The sequence below is a fragment of the Megascapheus bottae genome, chromosome 13 (assembly GCF_031878675.1).
Source record: "Megascapheus bottae isolate mThoBot1 chromosome 13, mThoBot2.hap1, whole genome shotgun sequence".
Lineage (NCBI taxonomy): Eukaryota > Metazoa > Chordata > Mammalia > Rodentia > Geomyidae > Megascapheus > Megascapheus bottae.
This window is the reverse complement of record NC_143521.1, coordinates 21,991,754-22,012,924: the sequence shown is the minus strand read 5'-3', so window position 1 is coordinate 22,012,924 and position 21,171 is coordinate 21,991,754. Positions and strand designations below refer to the sequence as shown.

Genomic DNA, 21,171 nt, shown 5'->3' with positions numbered 1-21,171 from the left:
TGCTTGATTTACCTTGAAATTGTTAAAGTGTTTTCTTTGTTTTTAAGGTTTAAGAGTATGTTTAAAAAGAAACCTGATGTCAGAGACTCATGCCTGTAACCCTAGCTACTCCAGAAGTTGAAATCTGAGGATTGAAATTCAAGGCCAATATGAGCAGGCAAGTCCATAAGACTTTTTTTTTTATTAACAGACTCAATTTTTAATTCTTCCTAAAGATTCCACTTACATTCTTTTTTCTCCTGTTTTGTTTTCCTTGTTTTTTATTGTTATGATAATGTATAGCAGGGTTACAGTTACATTTGTCAGGTAGTAGTGCACTACTTCTCACACACTGATAATCCCTCTCATGTTTTTGTCCCCATCTCCTTCCCCCACCCTCTCCAAATCATCTTGTTTTCCCCCCTTCCCTTTCCTATTTCAAATAAATGTATGTACAGTATACCAGGTAACAAAGTTAGATACAGTAACAACATGAGATTAACCATAAGAGCAAAAAAAGAGGGAAATAGCATAGTACATTAAGAACAACAATCACACAAGATAAATCTCTTGTTTTCATATCCTAGAGATCCTTTCATTTAGTCTCATCCTATATGACCTTATGTACCTAGGTTTTGAGCTATTGTAATCCTCTGCTAGGAGAGTCCTAGATGTGTACTAATTATTACAAATGAGGGAAACCATTGAGCCTATGTTCTTTTGGGTCTAGCTTACTTCACTTAATATGATTTTTCCCCCAAAACATTCTTTTTATACAAAAATTATGATTAATTGATTTTCCTTCAGATTCTCGTTGGTTCACCCCCATCCCCCTGTCTCTCTCCATGAGACTCCTATCTTTAATTAACTAAAAGTCAGAAATAGTGCTGTGGCTCAAAGTCCTACAGCACTAGTCTTGAGCACAAAATCTCTAGGGTACTGTCTATGCCCTGAGTTCAAGCCCTAGATATGGCACCAAAAAAAAGTCTCTCTTTTGGATGTGGGATGTTTAAAGGCAGGCTTCAAATTAGAGAAAGAAACTTTCATAGTCTTTGCCACTGAGCAGAAACCACATTGGTTTCTTACAATTAAACTAAACTTGGCCCCCTCAAGATCATCATAGATGCTAATCCTTGGCCTTGCTTCTATTTTTCCTAGAATTCAGGTAATAGCCTAGAATAGTGCTGTCTCATGGTAATTGTTCAAAGAACAAGATGGACAAAACAAATTAATCATTGGATAGGTTGGTGACATTTGTAGAAAAAAATTTAAAAAAACTCAATTTTACCCGTGCTACTAGCAATTTCAGCCTAATTTGTGTAATTGGACAGTCCTCAAGAATATCCTGTTCTTTTTGGAATTTTCCTACAAAATGAATTGTTTTTCAATTTAATTTGAATGGCTTGATCATTTTAAATGATTTGTTTTGATGTTGTGCATGAATTTATCAAACAAGAAAACAAATATCCCAACATTCTGCAGTTCCACTTTCTCATGAAGAGCTTGTGCTTTTAGAAGATATTTGTTTACTATGGGTAGCATCTTAGACTTGGAAGGGACTTGGGAAAAGATCTTATTTGTCAGTTGTGGGGCTTGAACTCTGGGCTTGGGCGCTGTCCCTAAGCTCTTTAGCTCAAGGCTAGCGCTCTACCACTTGAGCCGCAGCACCACTTGTAGTTTTCTGTAGGTTAACTGGAGATATGAGTCTCACGGACTTTTTTGCCTGTGCTAGCTTTGTACCATGATCCTCAGATCTCAGCCTCTTGAGTAGTTGGGATTACAGGCATAAGCCACCAGCACCCAGATAAAGGATGTGATTTTTAAACAAAATCTATTACTGAAATGAAACATTTCTGTAGGTACTCATTCAACCTTTGCTTAAAAAATGAACAGTGGACTTTGTCCTTCAAGATAGGCTTCTTATTAAAATGGACTATTAGAATGAAGATCAAATTTCCCTATTGATTAGTCAAACTGGTTGCCTAGGAATGAAAAGGATTGAATTTTAACATTTGGGTTATGTACATGTGCGAAAAGTACAGAAAGAAAAATTCATGTTGGTCTCCAAATCATTTGATGCTTAGCATCAGAAAGACTAAAACCTAAGAAGAAAGATCTAGACCCATAATCTGAAAGGTTCATACCTCTCATTCCTCTGATCATAGGATAAATATGGCAAGTTGATATTGTGGAATACTAACTTTTGGTGTACAATAAAATAAATATGATTTCTAACAGTTTTAAAGAGTTTTTCTCCATAATTTGCTATTCTGTAATAAATTTGCTACATTTACAATTATACTTATAATGTCACATCACAGACTGCTTTTTAATAGCACTATTCACTATTCACTTTCTTTCACTTGTGCCTAGTAGAGACCAGAAAGAGCTCAATACTTTCTTAAATAAATGACATAATTAAGATTTTCAAGTAGTATTATGAATAAATGTTTGCTCTAAGATTTCCTGGATAATTCTGTATTTGATAGTTTGGTTTACCATTTTCAAACTAGGGATAATGCCAATATTCACTTCACTTTTATTAAAAAATCGGACAACATGTATGTTTTCTATATGCCAAATTCTTCTGAACATTAGTCTCTATTTCCCCAGCTAGTCTGTAGTGCTGGACTGATTTAATGTATCTGTAATTATGTGAGGGCACATGCAAAAACACATATGCAATACACAAATGCATCCAGGGACAATGATACCCTCCTCTTGAGCCTGCTCTAGACCAACAGGTTGAGTTGTCGTCACAGGGCGCAACCAGGGAGTGGTCATGCTGGAAGCTTGCCCTGTTTATAGAGCTTGATTATAAGGCAGCAAAAGTGCCAAGCCTTTAGAGTTTGGCTGGCAATTGTCTCACTGGAAAACTAATTAAATAAATGGACCTTCAGCAACCCTAACTTCCATAAGTAACATGGCAGGGAAAGATTGTAAAAGTTGATTTGATGAAGTAAAGTTTGTACATTTTGTCAAGAGTTGCTTCCATTTAAAATTTTTTTTTAAAGAAAAGCTGCTTTGATGTCGATCTCTTCAAATGTTTACATCAGGACATGCAAGGAGTTTTCTTTCCAATACCTGCAATGATCTGATACCAAGGCACAGAGAGATGGCTTGTAGGGGGAAGCCTTGATGCATGAGGATCCTGGGTAAGCAAAATTCAGCTACATTATAAGCCTGTAAAAACTCGTTACATTTGTGATTCAGTTCATACACACTGTAGTGGCATAAATTTTAATGAATTTTATTTTATTCATAGTCTTTGGTTATAGTGATGGTGATAGTGGTAATGGTGGTAGTGGTGATGGTGATGGTAGTGGCATATATAAGACAGTGAGAAAGAGAGACAGTGCGACATAGATTCTTCTTCCTCTGAGATAGTTTTTTTTTTGTTTTTTTTTGTTTGTTTGTTTGCCAGTCCTGGGGCTTGAGTTCGGGGTGTGGGCACTGTTTCAGAATCTTTTTGTGCTCAAGGATAGTGTTCTACCACCCATTTGCTGGAAATAAGAGTCTCATAGACTTTTCTGCTTGGGCTGGCTTAGAATCATGATCCTTAGACCTCAGACTCCTGTGTAGTTAGGATTACAGGTGTGAGCCACTGGGACCCAGCTTCTCTGAGATAGTTTTATTGATATAAATCTACTCACCCTTTTTCTTTGCAAAGCAATTTTCCCCTTTTATTCTCTTTTACTTTCTATTGATTAATAAGGTTTGGTGGGTGAATCATTCTTCCACACTCAAAAATACTACAGGTGGTAGAGAGTTGTTAGTAGGAAATTCTGACATGATAGTTAAATCTGTTTTTGAAAATTATTATTATTTAGTCATTAAGAGGCACTATGGGTTTGTAAAGCTATTGAGAAGATTGTGAAGGCACATTTCCTCAGCTCGTCTATGGAGGAGATATAGATTAAAATATTTTAAAACTAAAGTCTCCATTAAAGCTCTAATTCTTTACATCTCAGTTAAGGACTGAATTGCTTCAGCTTTGATACTGAATTCTACAGTATCTTCAGAGAGTATCTATGGGAGCTGGATTGTGCTCAGGATAATTAGGACTGTTATGGGTTGGTACAATGACCTCACACATTTCTAATTTCAGGACTCATCCCATAAAACACTGAGTAAGCAGGAAATTTTAAATAAAGAATAGTTTTCTCATGTCACATAGTTTTTTCTATCTTGAATCTTGAATGCTGTTCTGTTCCTCTTCAGTTTCAACACTTTTCCTTGTTTACCAGTTTCAGTGAGACTTCCACAGAGAATACCCAGTGACCTGACTTTTCCAGATGATGATGATGATGATGATGATGATGATGATGATGATGATGATGATTTTAGAATGAACTAGGAAATTACCTGCTTTTCGCAATACTAGCATTTATCACAAGTATAACAAAATTCATAAGGTAATGTTTCTTCTATTACATTGCCATTGTGCTATGCAAAAATTATATTTTCTCAAGGAAATATTAAATCCATAACAATAAAGATCAAATAGTATTTGCTAAAAGGTATTTTATGCAAAAGGCTGTTAAAATATAACATTCTCTTTTTTTCAGCTAGAAAGTAAAACTTTGGAATTTTAGACAGCATACTGGCATACAAGCTTTGCAAGACAGATGCATTTATTGGACTACACCCCAGTTTGTTCTCGAATCCAGTTGCGGTAGGCTGCTACTCGAGTGTACACTCCAGGCTTATCTGGAAGGCCACACTGATAGCCCCAGCTAACGATGCCCACCACGAACCAAAGTCTTCGTGAGTCTTCTTGTACCAGTGGGCCACCAGAATCACCCTGGAGGAAATAAAATGATTAATTATTTAAGGACCAAACCCCAGAATTTGAATCTATCCATTAATTTCTATAGCAACAGAAGAAATCATAACTCATTATAGCTATTTTAGTCTATTTCTTTTGGAGAAATCATATCAAATCAGGGACAAATTATTGAATTCTTTCAAGAATAAAAATTTATCTATTTAGAAATTCTGAGAAGATGAGCAGCCCATTGCACACACTTCTTGCAGGTATGGCCTGGCTTTATCTACTTATCAAAGCTTTTATTATCCCTAGGAAGTCTCTAACCTGCTCCTTTTCTCTCCACTCTCACCTCTTATTACCCAAAGTTAGAAAATGGAGTCCACTGGATTTTCATTGTCTCAGAGGTACACTGTGTGTGTACCTCTATCACTGCTTTTGTATTGCTTTAGAAAATCCATGTATGTACCTATGTGAACTTGTTCTCACTGGCCAGGTGTCATTATTATAGAGAGAAGGCAGTGCATCTATTTTGAACACTGCTGGAAGCCAAGCTTCTACAGAGGTGTGAAACAAATATCTAGGACATGAATGTGACTCCATAAGTCTCACTTATTTACCTATCTTTTCCATCTTGTATGAGATCAGGAGAACAGCGTATTACCACAAGTGATCTTTTGGTGAATAATTGAAAAGAAATGTATAAGGCAGCAAGTAAAATGCTCTTTATGGACTATTTACCAGCCAATTACAATATTCACCTGACCAGCGAGTATTCATACATGTGCTAATCTAGTCAAGGAGACACATTTTGCATGCCTTATTTATTGCATTGAATCTGTGAGTTCTAGAACTGCATTGCTTGGGTTTGAACTATTTGCTTATCATCAATGTGAGCTTCAATAAGATATTTAATAACTCTCTATGACTCAATTTCATTATCAGAAAATACTGTTTTATTAGTTTAAATGAGTTTCATTCATAAAGTAGTCTGAATATGGCCTGGCATGGTAACTCAGTACTAATAAAAATTAACTATTATTACCAAGTGTGCATCTGTAAAAGTTACTCATCTCGCCGATCTTAGTAGTTAGTTCTTCCATGACTTCTTAATTATTGGTCTGTATAGCAAGAAGTTGCATGGTAAGTGCTACATGAAGCTGACTGGTCTCTCCTTTGCATGCGCATGTGTGCTTGGGTTAACTTGTTCCTAGCACTTCCTGTCATTGCGATTTGTTTCTTGTTTCTGTTATTCTTTTCTATAGTGAAAACATCAATTTTGCTTTTGAAGAATTGGGATTTTGGAATTCAGAGCTTTTTGCTTGCCAGGTAGGCACTCTATCATTTATGTCTTTCTCTCAGCCATGGCTGGCCTTGACCTTTAATCCTCCTAAGTATTCCGTCCACCCCCGTCCCCCTGCACAGCTGGAACCACAGGCACTAACCATAATATCGAACCTATTTTGTTGAAATGGGGTTTTCATAACTTGTTTGCCCTAGGCTTTCTTGGAACTATGGTTCTACCAGTCTCTGTTTCTATAAAAGCTGGTTTACACTATCATTCCTACTTTACAGTGACAAAGTTTTCAATATGACATTATCTGAAGTAAATGCTTAATTAAGAGAGGCATGTAATTTTTCTTATATCTAGCCTGACTACAAACATTTGACATTCTGTCCTCTCTTCTGGACCATGGACCAGATGAGTGCAGTGAATGCATTTTTTTTTAACATGGGCTCAATGAACAGTACCTAGAAAATAAATAAATACAATGAATTTTTGATGAGTGAATCCACAAATTAAAGAATGAGACAAAGAGGATCTTGCAAGACTATATGTAGAACATTATTCACTTACGGATTTTATTATTGTTGTATGGGAGCTTGAACCCAGAGCTTCCCATTCCATAGGATTCAATTCCATACCCAAATCCCTGCTTTTTTGCTGATTATTTTAGAGATAGAGTCTAGCAAATTTTTCTGCATGTGCTAGCCTCAAATCTTGATCTTCCAGAACTCAGGACAGCAGATATAAGCCACTGGAACCCTGGGTATTCATTTATTTTGTGTGTGCATAAACTGTATTTATTGTAGTATTTCACCTAATTATCAGCAAAGCCTGAAAATAACCCATGGAAGTTTCAGGATGAGTTGTGGCACAAAGGAACTAGGCTCAAAGAAAAAGAATTTGCATAAACAGGATAGAAGTAGAAGCATAAGTGGATAAAACCCAAAATACTTTGAATAGGCTCTGTACTATATGTATAAAACCTGTTATGTCTCACTCACTTTCTTATGTCAGTTACAAGTTTTTATCTTTGTAGATCTGGAATTGTCACTGTGTGTTATTTGATTGTTCAATTCTTCAGGAAGCTAGTAGAACTTAACATTTCGTTACAGGAAGGTGATATGTGTTCTCTACTGCGGAGACAGCTCCATGTAAACAGAATGAGTAAAGGAATGGGTAATTGAAAAATATCTTTGAAGTTGAGAAACAAAATAGCTGCTATACACAACTTGAAACATAAAATATTTCATTTGAGGAAAAGTGATCGTGCATTGGAGTCCTTGCATAGACCATAAACATCATGTATCTAGTTCTTCAGGACTATGAGTGCAAAATATAAAACTCAGGAACATTTGCTATGAAGAATAAACCTTATCTATTTGTATCTAGCTTATCTAGGAAAACAGTAGGCAATTCCTTAAGAGATGGAATGTTTATAAGAATATTAAATTGCTGACACTAGATGTTCTTGTGATTCTATGGGAGATGGATTTTGTAAGTAAGAGTAAAATCTGTTACTTGTTATAGGAAGGTGATATGTGTTCTTGCTTGATTTAAAATAATTTAATTAAAATGTTAATATTGAACTCAATTGTAATTACTGTAAAATAAGGGTTTAATAGTCACTGTTTGCTCTTATATATTTAGTTATATCCAAATAATTATTTCTTTTCCTTTATTTTCCATTTGTCCTATCACACAATTGTGGCAGCTTTCATGATTCAAATAATTAGAATTTTGTCCAAATTTTCTCTATGTAAAGTACTACAAGAGTTATTTTTATCATGTAATCTAATTACTTTCTATGGACTTCATGAATTATATTCAATTTGAATTGATAATAATATATACCTTTATTTTTTATTTTTTTTGCCAGTCCTGGACTTGAGCTCAGGGCCTGAGCACTGTCCTTGGGCTTTCTCAAGGCTTAGAGCTCTACTACTTGAGCCTCAGCACCACTTCGGGCTTTATTTTTCTATGTGTGTGGTACCGAGGAATCGAATCTGGTCTTGGTGCATGCTAGGCATGCACTCTACCACTAGGCCAAACTCCCGGCCCCATCTACTTTATTTTTTATTTTATTTATTTATTTATTTATTGCCAGTCCTGGGCTTGAGCTCAGGGCATGGCACTGTCCTTGGGCTTTCTCAATGCTAGAACTCTACAACTTGAGCCTCAGCACCACTTCCGGCTTTTTTCTATGTATGTGGTAATTAGGAATCAAACCAGGGTCTTCATGAATGCTAGGCAAGCACTCTACCACTAGGCCAAATTCCTTTCACTATATCTATCTTTATAAAGTAGAAAACACTTCTTTGATTTGTGGATACAATGTGAAATGGTCAAATCTAGTAGATAATGTCTTCACCATTTAAAAATACCTAATGCTTTTCTAGTATGAACATTGACAGGAATTTTGACATGGACAGAACTCAGTTATATATATATATAAATATATATATAATATGTATATATTATATATAATATGTATATATTATATAATATGTACATGTTATATATAATATGCATATATTATATATATAATATGTTTATATTATATATAATATGTATATATTACATATATATAAAATGACAGGCAGCAGTGCTTTATTTAATGCTTCATAGCAGTTAGAGATTAGAAGTGAAGCTGTGTACCCATGGCCCATGCACATAAGTCTAGCTACTTCGAAGACTGAAATTGGGAGGACTACAGTTTAAGGCTATTCTGAGCAGAAATCTTTGTGAGGTTCACCTCTATGGAGAGAAGATGAAATTGGTTTGTCTTATCTCAGTCATGATGGGAAGCCTACAAATAGGTGAATCACAGCTCAGGCATAGTTCAGATGGCAAGATTCTAACCTAATAATAATTGGTGAAAACCAGGCCTGGAAGCATGGCTCAGTGAGCTAGTGCTAATCACTTGTGTGATTCTCTGAGTTCAAACCTTGATACTTCTGACTGTGTAAATAAATATAAAAGCAAATGCTGGGGAGGGAAATGGATACCAAGACATGTGAAAGGGTATCAATGTATGTGAATTAATGCACCTTCTATCTGGCAAATATCATGTAACCCTTTTACTAATTACAATAAAAAAATTAAAAAAAAGCAAATGCTGTCATTATGGGCAAAATTGATAAAGGAATTTTGTCTCTAAAATTTAATCATATATGTTTTTGAAGATCAAGCTCTATACTTACTCCCTCATGCTAGTAAATGCTTATAATCTCTCCAGGTGATGACATTGACAAGCTATTCTGAGCTTACCTGGCATGCATCCACTCCACCTGTAGGTACTCCAGCACAAAGCATTCCAGAAAAGACAGCTCCATTATAAGCATCTGGTGCATTACACACTGCATTACTTATTATTCTGACCCGTCCTTGCCGTAGATCTGAGACTGTGTGGCCTATTAACACAACAGCAGAAATAAAATGGATTTCACCAAAACATATCACCTGATGATTCAGCTGATTTCCAGAAGGAAAAAAATGCAACCAAATATTATTATTTATGCAGAATGTTATGCATGCATGGAAGATTCTTCCTCAAAATGATTGCCATTGGAGAGAATCAAAGCTCCTTTATATAGATGAATCTTTTTCCCTCTCCAGTATACATTTTGTTATATATTGACTCTTAATTCTTTAGAGGAAGTAAGTAAATTTGTCATTTAAATAAATTGTACTAATGGCATTTAAGTCCTTCAATCACTGACTTTGGATTAGAAAATTGCATTTTGTGTGTGTGTGGGGGGGGGGGGGAGTTGAACTCAGCCTGGGCGCTGTCCCTGAGCTCTTCAGCTCATGGCTATCAGGCTATTGCCCTTCCCTTGAGGTTCACTGGAGACAAGAGTCTCAGGTCCTTTTATGCTGGGCTGGCTTTGAACCTTGATTCTCAGATCTCAGCCTCCTGAGTAGCTAGGATTACAGTTGTTAGCCACTACCAGCAAAATTGCATTTTGATTAACCTTTGATCTAGTCACAAAAGAGCATTCAGCTTGGTTGTACTGCTAAGAACCAATCAATTTCATATTGACAATTCTAAAAAAATACTTCAATGACTGACACAAATTTCATGTATTGTACCAAATTACTTTGGGATACCAGAAAACAAGGAAACATTTTTCCTGAGGCAGTGTGAAGGCTTTGTATTGTTTCTTGGAGAGTTAATCAACATGGGTGACTCAAGTGACTTAAAATTGCATTCTCATCTCTCTTCCCCTTCTCTTTCCTTCCCTCTCTTCCTTTCCCCTCCTTCCCCACCCCTCCTCTCCTCTCCCCACTCCTCCCTCTCCTCTCCCCTCTCTTCTCCTCCCCTTCCTTGACTCTTTCTTTCCCTCCTCTTCCTCTTCCTCTTCTTTCTCCTCCTCCTTCTCCTCTCTTCCCCCCTCAGTCTCCTCCTTCTCCTCCTCTCCTCCTCCTTCTCCTCTTTCACCCCTCCCTCTGTCCTTGTTCTTGCTAGTAGGTGCTCTATCAAGTGAGCCACTCTTTCAACCTCAGCTGATAGCTTATTTTTTCCTTTTTGTTCTTTCAAATTATCGCCATTAAATTTTTGTTTTATTCATTCAATAATTAAATATGCGTAGTGCTTATGTATTCAAATTCCCTGCTATGGATGCAGGTCTATCTCATCTTGGAACACATTAAAGGACAACACTTTCACAGCTATGAAAATCGTTATACAGTATCAATTGATGTCCCCCGTTTTTTCTTTACACAGAACCATTTGGGTCCTATCAGATCCTTGTATTTTTGTGTATGCAAACAAATCATAAAAGAATGAAGTACTTATCACTTTGGTTTACATTTCGCTATTACTGTGTTTGGCCATGCTTTATGATTTCTAGGGGCATTGCTTTACTTTGCTTTGTTGTGGAAACTCAGTGCTAACAGAGCTCAGGTCTAACCAGAATACCGATGGTTCTATCTAGAAGAATCTGCCCTCTAGTTGTTTCTTACTTAAGAAAACCATAACGTAATAGCCAAGAAAAGAATTTTTTTGTTGTTAAATTACTTGGTTTTATTTTCCCCGAAACACTTACCTCCATAAGTTAGAGCGCCCCATCCTGTTACGTAAGCGGTAGAATCTGGCTCAGTATTCACTGTGCTGTCTGGGAGACACACTGTGTGGATAGCATTGGTGAAGGCTACAGCTGTGTGGAGTTGCACAACTGCAATGTCATTTTCTTGAGATCCAGATCTGTAATTATTATGTACTACAATTGACCTTATTCTTGCTCGACGTTTAGGGAGTATCGTGGAAGCTCCGAAAGTGGCAGTCCACTGTTGAGGATTAGAGTAGCTAAATGATGAAAAGAAGGTATGCATGAAAGTTTTGCTTATATGGAAATACATATATTGACAAGTATGTATATGTATGTACCTGTGTATGTGTGTACATGTGTGTATGCATATGTGTGTTTTAAGTATGTATATATATGTGAAATTAGGTGTGTACATGCATGTGTATGTGTGCATATGTATGTGACTGTGTATGAATGCATATGCACATACAATTCCATTTTATACCTTGATGGTATATCATTATATGAAATGGAGAGCTAGCAACAAATTAGTAAGTTAAAAGAAAACAAGCATTTTTGCTTCCATGTGTAGGAAGAAAAGACTTTTTTGGACAGAATTATTCCAATTATGTGTAGTGCTGAGGTTGTGGGGGAGGTCATTCTATACATGTCCATTCTCACTGTTCCCAGATGGGAAATAGCTGTGGCCAGCCACACCTCTTGAAGCAATGAGCTGCTGTCAGGATCCATGTGTTACTGATCAGGATGCCTCCACAGTGGTGGACGTTATTGAGCCGTAAACTGACTTGCCAGGGCCAGTCACCATCCTCAGCCAGAGTACCTCCAATGATCCTCTCTTCTGACAGTGTCAGCAGGTCTGGACGGGCCCCACATGCTAAGGACAAAATGGTGTTACTGTGCTGGGAAGATCGTGATGTCATTATGTATGGGGGATTGTGACAGTTTTCTCCATCACTTTACATTTTAAGATTTTTGATGTGTTTTTTCCCCCAAGACATGCTAGATTTTTCAAAAGCACGATCCATTTATTATTTTTTATTAAAGAATTTATTAACATTGATTTTTACATCATATTTTAAATGACAAGTTTAACAAACAAGTGTTCAAGAAGGGAATCTCTATTTACAATCACTGGGACTAAGTATTTAGAACTTAATCAAAATTAGGCTAAGGGTTTGTATGTTATAGAAACATATTAATTTATGAAATAAAACATTATGTCTATAGAGTCATCAAGAAAATGATCCCATTCGCAATAGCCCACAAAAGAATAAAATACTTAGGAATATACTTAACCAAAGATGTAAAGGAATTATTCAATGAAAACTATAAAAGCCTAATGAAAGAAATTAAAGAGCATCCTAGGAAATGGAAAGACATCCCATGCTCATGGCTAGGGAGAACCAACATAGTGAAAATGGTATATTGCCAAAATTGATACACAAATTCAATATAATCCCCATCAAAATCCCAAAGAAATTCTTCACTGAAATAGAAGATGTAATCCAAAGATTCATATGGAACAAGAAAAGACCTAGAATAGCCCAACCAATTCTAGGCAAAAAGAGCAATGCTGGTGGTATTACACTACCAGACTTCAAATTCTACTATAGAGCCATAATAACAAAAACCGCTTGGTATTTGCATTTATTATTTTTAAGAGTCTATCTCTGCCTACTGTTATTGACTATTGATTTCATTATCATTTCTTTTTAAATTTTTCTTATTTTTTTTTCTTATTTTTCTTTTTATGGGTCATGGGGCTTGAACTTGGCCTGGGCGCTGTGCCTGAGCTCTTCAGCTCAAGGCTATTGCCCTACTACCTGGGTGTTATCTGAGTTCTTCAGCTCTACCCTTGAGCCAAGCCCCACTTCCCATTTTCTAGAGGTTAATTGGAGATAAGAGTCTCAGTTCTTTTGTGCCCGGGCTGGCTTTGAACCTTGATCCTCAGATCTCAGCCTCCTGAGTAGCTAGGATTACAGGCGTGAGCCACCACTCCCCCTGGCTGACTTCATTAACGTTTCTGAATATCATTGGAATGGGGACACCCAAGTACTATGCCGTCTTCAGAGAGTGAAATGTCTCCTAATGAGATTAGGGTAAATCGGTGCTAAAGATGCCAGTTTAGACCACAGACTCCTGGAAAATTTCCTTTACCTTTTAGTATTTGCTACACAGTGTGATCTGTGACTGAGTGGCTGTGCAGCAAAACCAGACTTTTATTAGAAATTCTGACTTTAAGATCCACATCAGAGCGCAGAAAGAGGATGCATTTTGTTGTTGTTTCTTTTTTTGTTTGTTTGTTTGTTTCTTTTGGTTCATGGTGGGGCTTAAACTCTGGGCCTGAGTGTTGTCTCTGAACTCTTCAGCTCTAGGCTACCACCCTAGACCACTCTAGCTAGTGATACCACTCTAGTGGTTAATTGGAGATAAGAGTCTCATGTTCTTTAGTGCCTGGGCTGGCTTTAAACCTTGATCTTCAGATCTTGTCTCAGACTCTTGAGTAGCTAGGATTACAGATGTGAGCCACTCTGCCCAACTAGAAGCTACATTTTGGTGAGAGGTGTATGCACATATTAAAGCTGGAGAAAAGGTACCCTCGTGGAGAACTGTACTTAAAGGTATTGCAGTTCATCCTGGAGGTTCTAATCCTGCTTAAGTTTGAAGGCTCCTTCTCCCCTCACTGGAATGAAGTTGTTGTAGTCCAACTGAATATTCTGTAGGGCTAGGACAACTTGAAGTTTTTAGATTCTAGAATCTGGACTTATTGAAATGTCTTAAGAAGCCTAGCACACTCCTGTTTGTGGGTTGTTGTGAGTTAATCAGTCAAACCCTCTCAATTTCAATTTCTGTCATTCTTTTCTCTCTTGTATAGTGTGTTATGAAAAAAATCAGAAGTAACCCACTAATAAGCAATTTTATTGCTGGCTAGCCTCCAACCATCCACAGGCATATTTCTAAAAATAAATTTCTTAGATGAAGGAGTACCAGAACTCCATCAACGATATCTATGACTATAAGAATGTTAGACCTAAAATATAAATGCATGTATATATAAGACACACACATATGCACATATACATATATACATGATCAAAATGACTAAAGTATAATAAACGCACAGGGATGAGTTTTCATGGAATACACCCTTAAGAAAAAAAATTCTGGGAAACTGACATATGTCTTGACATATTCCTTGACGTCTTTTTCTGCCATTGGGAGGGTAGAGAAGGGGGTGCAGATAAATGAGTAGAGCAATAGTAGATGAATATAGGCATATAGTCAGTGTACATAAATGTAAAAAGAACTAGGAAATTTGAGACAGGCAGGAATGGGATAGATGGACAAGGAAATATGGTGAAAAGGGTGAGTCTGGAAGATATATTTTATACACAGATATAGACATGTTAATTAGAATCCCTGTATGACTATTTGAGGATGATAATAAAAACAGAATATACATGGAATACAAATTCTTTTGTTGTATTCCCCTCAAAAATTCCCTGATAGGTTATTTAGACACAGTTTTAGTCAAAGTAATCATGAGTTAAATATAGAATGAAGGATCACATCATCTGGCAAAATAACTCAAGTACCTAAGATAGACTAGCAATACCTGCTTCATTCTTTCAGTCAGAGAAGTAGCTGGTTTTCCTAGAGATTTTATTTCTGCTATCCTGTTATACTTATAAGGAATAACATTAGAAAGAGCAATTTCCCCCTTCAAGCCTCAAGCTGACAAAACCTTCTATAATTCTACTTATTATACTTCATGACTATTCTAAATCTACAAAAAAGTAAGCTGTTGTGGTGGTTAGGAAAAGGTACTAACATGGATCCTCAAGCACAATTTACAAGTCTACAGAAATACCACCACAGAACATAGGAAGAAAATGCTTCTCAAAATTATCAAGAATATAGTCTTAAATTCAATCTTAAGACCCACATGGGGTGAGAAGCTATTTCTACTTCATTATTTTTATTTATTTGTTTTACAATGTACTTCAACCCATTAGCTTTTTAAAGAGGAAACATAGCTTAAATACTTCCTGACACAGCAATGTCTTGTTTAAGAACACATATGAGTGAACTCAGAATAAAGGTCCTAAATTTATAGCTTCTTGTCTTGGCAAAAAACACACAAAAAACTAGGCTTTAACTCTTAATACTTTGCCAGAGTATATCTATAAAACAACTTACCTTGAGTGAAAATATTTTCTGTATCCTGGTGAGTAATTGCTATTATTAAAGAAAAAAGAGACGATCAATAGGGTATGAACTGAAATCCATTTCACCTTGATTTCTTACAGTGGAATATCAGACACCTGCAATCAGAACCAAATGAATTATTTTCTGAAATTCCCAGTCTGAGGCTCTTCCCCGAGCCAGCTGAAGGAACCTGAGTCAGATGCCTGGGAAATATGTGTTAGCACTTTGCCCCACAATTAGTTATTGTGCACACTGTTGATGTTTAAAATTTCTAACCAAATCTGTGAAACATTTTGTTATTCTCAAGTCATTTTAGCTGGAAAAGGAATGCCATTGAGAGGCAATATGATAAATACTGTGAAGTGTTAATTGTATGTTTGTTGGGATACTCGTGTATTTAAATTGATATGTGTATTTATTACTCCTTTAAATGTTCTGAATTTCACAGTGAACAAAGAGAGGAAGTCTGCACACACACCTTTCACAGATAGGATCATTTCAAATAAGTCCCAATATAGCATGGGAAAGAGAAAATAATAACAATGTTACTGGAGCTTACCAGTGAAATTAAAATGGAAGAGACATTTGAAATGGAGGAAGTAATTCTTCCACTACATTTTGAGAACTTAAAAAGAAAATTTCAGACAGACAGAAAGGGACAAGGCCATTCCAAATAGGAAGTGTAGAGGGTATAAATACAGGATGGTGTGATGGAGCTGGAGAGGGTAACACATGTGGCACGTTGGGGTTGTGGGAAGCCTGGAAAGAACACGATGTCAAAGTCAGACAGAGAAGGACTGGGTAGATCAGTTTAATATCTGTGCCGTGCAGTTTTCTCTCTAGGTCAAGTAGTCATCTCACATTCAATTTGACTAAATTTTATCCAGAATGTGCTGCTTATGTTCTGTTTCCTTCCTTTTGCAAACTGAACCACCTCCACAGGCAGCCAAAAGCTGTACTAAGATTTCCCCTATATCACCATTCCTACCTTGTTTCCAGGTTCTGTGGCTTCTATATCCTTTTTTCTTTTTTTCTTCCTCGGTATGGGGCTTAAACTCTGGGCCTGGGTGCTGTCCCTGAACTCTTCAGCTCAAGACTACTGCTCTACCACTTGAATCACAGTGCCAATTCCATTTTTCTAGTGTTTAATTGGAAATAAGAGCCTCACAGACTTTTAGTGCCCTGGCTGGCTTTGAACTGCAATCCTCAGATCTCAGCCAGCTGCGTAGCTAGGATTATAGACATGAGTCACCAGTGCCTGACTCTCTATGTCCTTTTAGCTAGCTCTTTCTTTTGCTGGGGAATGCTTTCATTATTACACATCAGTGCTATGATAATACCTCTGAGTGGCTACATTTGTACCTTTTCCATTCATTTACTTTAATTTTACATGGACATTTCCCCTCCAAAACATGTATGTCAAATTATAACCTTTCATATTTGAACTTTGAAAGTGAGTAACCATTGTTCATATTTTTAATTAAATAACCCCTTCTAATGACAGCTTTTCATGCTCTTTAAGGACAATTAATTCAACTTTTTTCTTAGGCAGACATTTTCACAAAGACACATTTGCTTAGTAAGCATTGGTGGGACAATTTATCCTTCTCAAAACAAAAAGGAGACCTGACTATGTTTTATTTGAGTAAGAGAAATGAATTTGAATCCTGGTTGCTCTTGATTGCCCAGGCTGAGTGGGCAGAAAAGTTAGGCACAAAAGCTTAGGCAAAAATGTTTTCAAGGCTCCATCTCCAATTGACCAGAGCAATACTGGTCAGGTGGTATGGTTCAAGTGATAGAGTACCACCACAAGCAAGCAAGTCAACTGAGCATGAGAGCATGAGACCCTATATCAGCTACCAGCATAGAGAGAGTAAGAGGCAGAGGCAGAGAAAGACAGAGAGCTAGACAGAGACAGAGACAGAGGAGAGAGAGCAAGAGAGTGAAGGAGGGAGAGGGAGGCAGACAGAGAGGAGGAAGGCCTGGATAATTACCTATCTCCTTTAATGAGGACAGGTTGGGGTATCATAGCAAGAATTAAATGGAGGATTAAAAGATGGTCCAAAGACTTAGAGAGAGTCTTCTCTGAAGAAGAAACAAAAATGGCCTATAGAAACTGAAGAAATGAAGAAATGCTCAACATCTCTGGCCATAAAAGAAATGCAAATCAAAACAACTCTAAGATTCCACCTCACTCCAGTTAGAATGGCCAGGATCAAGAAAACTAGTAACAACAGATGTTGGAGGGGATGTGGCCAGGAGGGATCACTACTACACTGCTGGTGGGAGTGTAAACTTGGGTTCAACCACTATGGAAAGCAGTAAGGCAGTTCCTCAAAAGACTAAACATAGAGCTCCCCAATGACCCAGCAATACCACTACTAGGCATTTACCTAATTGTCCAGAAACAAGGTCAGACTAAATCCTCTAGCACAAGGATGTTCATTGCAGCACTATTTACCATAACAAAGATATGGAACCAACCCAGATTCCCTCAGTTGATGAGTGGATCAACAAGATGTGATATTTATACACAATGGAATTCTATGCTGCTGTCAGAAAGAATGACATCACCCCATTTGTTAGGAAATGGAAAGACTTAGAAAAAATCATATTAAGTGAAGTAAGCAAGACTCAAAGGAACATAGGCTCAATGGTTTCCCTCATTTGTCATAATCAGTAGAAACCTTAGTCTCTCATAGCAGAGATTTGCAATAGAGCAAAACCTAGATACATAAGGCCACATAGAATGATGCTAAATGAAAGGACCTCTGGCATATAGAAACAAAAGCCATATAATGAGTGATTATTGTCCTTAACATACTATGTTATCTCTCATCTCTTTTGCTATCCCTTGATTATCTCATATTGTTACAGTATCTTACTTTGTTATCTGATATATTGGATATATTTGTATTTGGTTATTTGAAATTGGATAGGGAAGGGGGGAAAACAAGATGAGGGGTGAGGGTGGGGGGGAGGGAAATGGGGACCAAGACATGAGAAAGGGTATCAATGTACGTGAATTAATGTACCTTCTATCTGGCAAATATAATGTAACCCTTCTATTAATTATAATAAAAATATATGAAAAAAAGAATTAAATGGAGGAAAAAATAATAAAGCACATGAGACAAAGTTCTACCAAGAAAATGTGGAACGTATTCTTAAATAAATGTTTTAATGACAGTGATGAGTATAAAAAACAGTTCCTCAAAGAGATAATTCTTGTTGTTGCTTTTCTATCTGCCAAGCATCATGCTTATTACAGATCTTTCACCATTTTCTTCCTCTTTTCACATCCTACTCGTCTTACAGAGTCAGTCTATCCATTCTCCTTCATGAAGACTTTACAGAGAGATATGAAAGAATATAGTTTTTTTTTCGCGGGAGGCACTGGATTCTTTCCTTTTTTTTTTGCCATTTCTGGGCCTTGAACTCAAGGCCTGAATACTGTCTTTGGGCTTTCTCAAGGCTAGAGCTCTGCCACATGAGCCACAGGACTACTTCTGTTTTTTTCTATGTTATGTGGTATCAAGGAATTGAACCCAGGACTTCATACATTGTAGACAAGCATTCTACCACTAACTATGCTCCTCCTTTTCCTCTTTTTCTCCCCTCTCTTCCACTCTCCCTCTCACCATTTTCTTTTTCTTTCTTTCCCTCCCTCCCCCTTCCTCTCTCTAGCTCTCTCTGTGTCTCTTTCTCCCTTTCCCTATCCCTTTCCCCATCCCTCTGTCTCTCTCTGTCTCTCCCTCTCTCTGTCTCTATCTCTTGTCTCTGTCTCTGTCTTTGTTTGTCTCTGTCCCTCTCTTTCTCCTTCTGCCTCATGCTTTCATGCTCTCATGCTTAATTGGCTTGATTGCTTGTTGTTAGTTCTGTATCACTTGAGCCATACCTTCTGAGGAGGATCATGTTGGCTAATTGCAAATGGAGTTTTGAAAACCTTTCTTCCCAAGCTGAGATTCCCCAAGTGTAAGCCTCATGAGTATCTAGGATTACAGGCACAAGTCATGGGGACCTGACCATTATTAACTCTCTTGATTTTTATTTCTGCTATCTTGATCATTATTTTGCAATTCAGTGTCTTTTGTTTAAGCTAAATTATAAGAGCCCAGCAGGTAAAAACCACTGCTGTATTGCCACACTAACACAAGGCTAAACAAGTAACAATATTTGAGAAGTGTGGCCTAGTGGTAGAGAGCCAGCTAACATGCACAAGCCCTAGGTTTGATCCTGTGTATTATATACACAGAAAAATTGGAAGTGGCATGATGGCTCAAGTGGTAGAGCACTAACATTGAGAAATCCCAAGGACAGTGCTAAGGCTCTGTGTTCAAGGCCCAGGATGGATATATATATATATATATATTTATATATGTATATGCACATATTATAATTTAAAATTTTTTCAAAAATTCTTAAAATACTTACTCGTTATTCCAGGTGAGGGGTTAATTTCGAGGCTTCCTGAGTTATTCAGCATTTTCTGTAAGACAGCTTGAACTCTGCCTTTCATCGAGTCTCCATTGCTTCGTTTGCTGAACCGGAATTTCATGACAACGTCTGCAGTCACCCCCCTGCCAGACGGTCTGTCAATTGTATAGATGAATAAAATTCAAATTATGATAGCTTCCTATTCTGTAAATTTTCTTCTTGACTCCATCATTTCTCAAAAGAAAAAAAGAATTCCCTAGAAGACTTGACCTTTAGAACAGATCTACACAGTGATGTCTGCATTTGCAATGTTAGATCAGAGTGCTGTCCTCCCAAACTAATTTCAGTGCACCCTGTCCTCCACCCATCAGCATAGCTGACTTTGATGCTTAAGCATTTCATCCCTGTGATTTCTTGTGAGGTACCTAAGTTAATGAATCTCTCTGCATCTGGGTGCTCTCCCATGTAAAACAAGTTGTTATGAGCATTATATGAATTAATGTATAGAAGACCTGTGGGACCCTGAAAAAAGAAATTAAAACAGAACTGAGGAAATGGAAAAACCTCCCATGCTCCTGGATTGGAAGTATTAACATTGTGAAAATGGCAATCCTGCCAAGGGCTATCTACAAATTCAGTGCAATACCCATCAATATCCCAATGTCATTCTTTAAAGAAATAGAAGAGGCAATCCAAAATTTCATATGGAATAATAAAAGACTCTATAGCAAAAACAATTCTTAGCAGAAAGAACAGCACAGAAGGAATTTCAATACAAAGCTTTAGGCTCTATTACAGGGCTATAGTAACTAAAACAGCTTGGTACTGGCACAAGAACAGGACCAATGTAACAGACATTAGCCCACCTAATCTTTGATAAGGGCGCCAAAAAAATAAAATGAAATAAAGACAGCTTCACCAAAACGTGGTGCTGGCAAAACTGGTTAAGCACCTGCAGAAAGATAAAGTTATATCCTTCTTTGTCACTCTATACCAGGATTAATTCCAAATGGATCAAAGACCTCTAGGTAAAAGCAGACATCCTAAAAACTTTACAAGAAGGAATAGGAGATACACTAGGCTTCCTTGGCACAGGTCAAAACTTTCTTAATAAAGACCCAGAAACAGAACAAATCAAAGATAGCTTGGACAAATGGGACTGCATTAAATTGCAGAGCTTCTGTATGGCAAAGGGCATAGCTACAAGTTAAATAGAAAGCCCACAGAGTGGGAGAATATCTTCACAACCATACAACTGACAAAGGCCTTTTATCTCAAATATATCTACAGCTAAAAAAATTGAATCTCTCCAAAACAAATCTCCAAAATAACAATCATCCCATTAAAAGATGGCCCAAGATTTAAAGAGAGACTTCTCTGAAGAAGAAATAAGAATGCCCTATAGAGACGTGGAGAAATGCTCCACATCTCTGGCCATACAA

The 21,171-nt window shown here is 37.1% G+C and overlaps 1 protein-coding gene across 1 annotated transcript in view; it reads right to left on the bottom strand.

Annotated features, from left to right (window-relative positions):
- Positions 1 to 4,621: 4,621 nt before the first annotated feature.
- Positions 4,622 to 21,171, bottom strand: part of Tmprss11d (transmembrane serine protease 11D) — a 30,398-nt gene continuing 13,848 nt past the window's right edge. The window contains exons 5-10 of the mRNA XM_090343153.1: positions 19,727 to 19,884; positions 15,284 to 15,322; positions 11,780 to 11,957; positions 11,081 to 11,340; positions 9,303 to 9,445; positions 4,622 to 4,783 (exon numbers count right to left, since the gene is read on the bottom strand). Coding sequence (XP_090199279.1) covers positions 4,622 to 4,783; positions 9,303 to 9,445; positions 11,081 to 11,340; positions 11,780 to 11,957; positions 15,284 to 15,322; positions 19,727 to 19,884 — 940 coding nt within the window. The remainder of the gene's footprint in view (positions 4,784 to 9,302; positions 9,446 to 11,080; positions 11,341 to 11,779; positions 11,958 to 15,283; positions 15,323 to 19,726; positions 19,885 to 21,171) is intronic.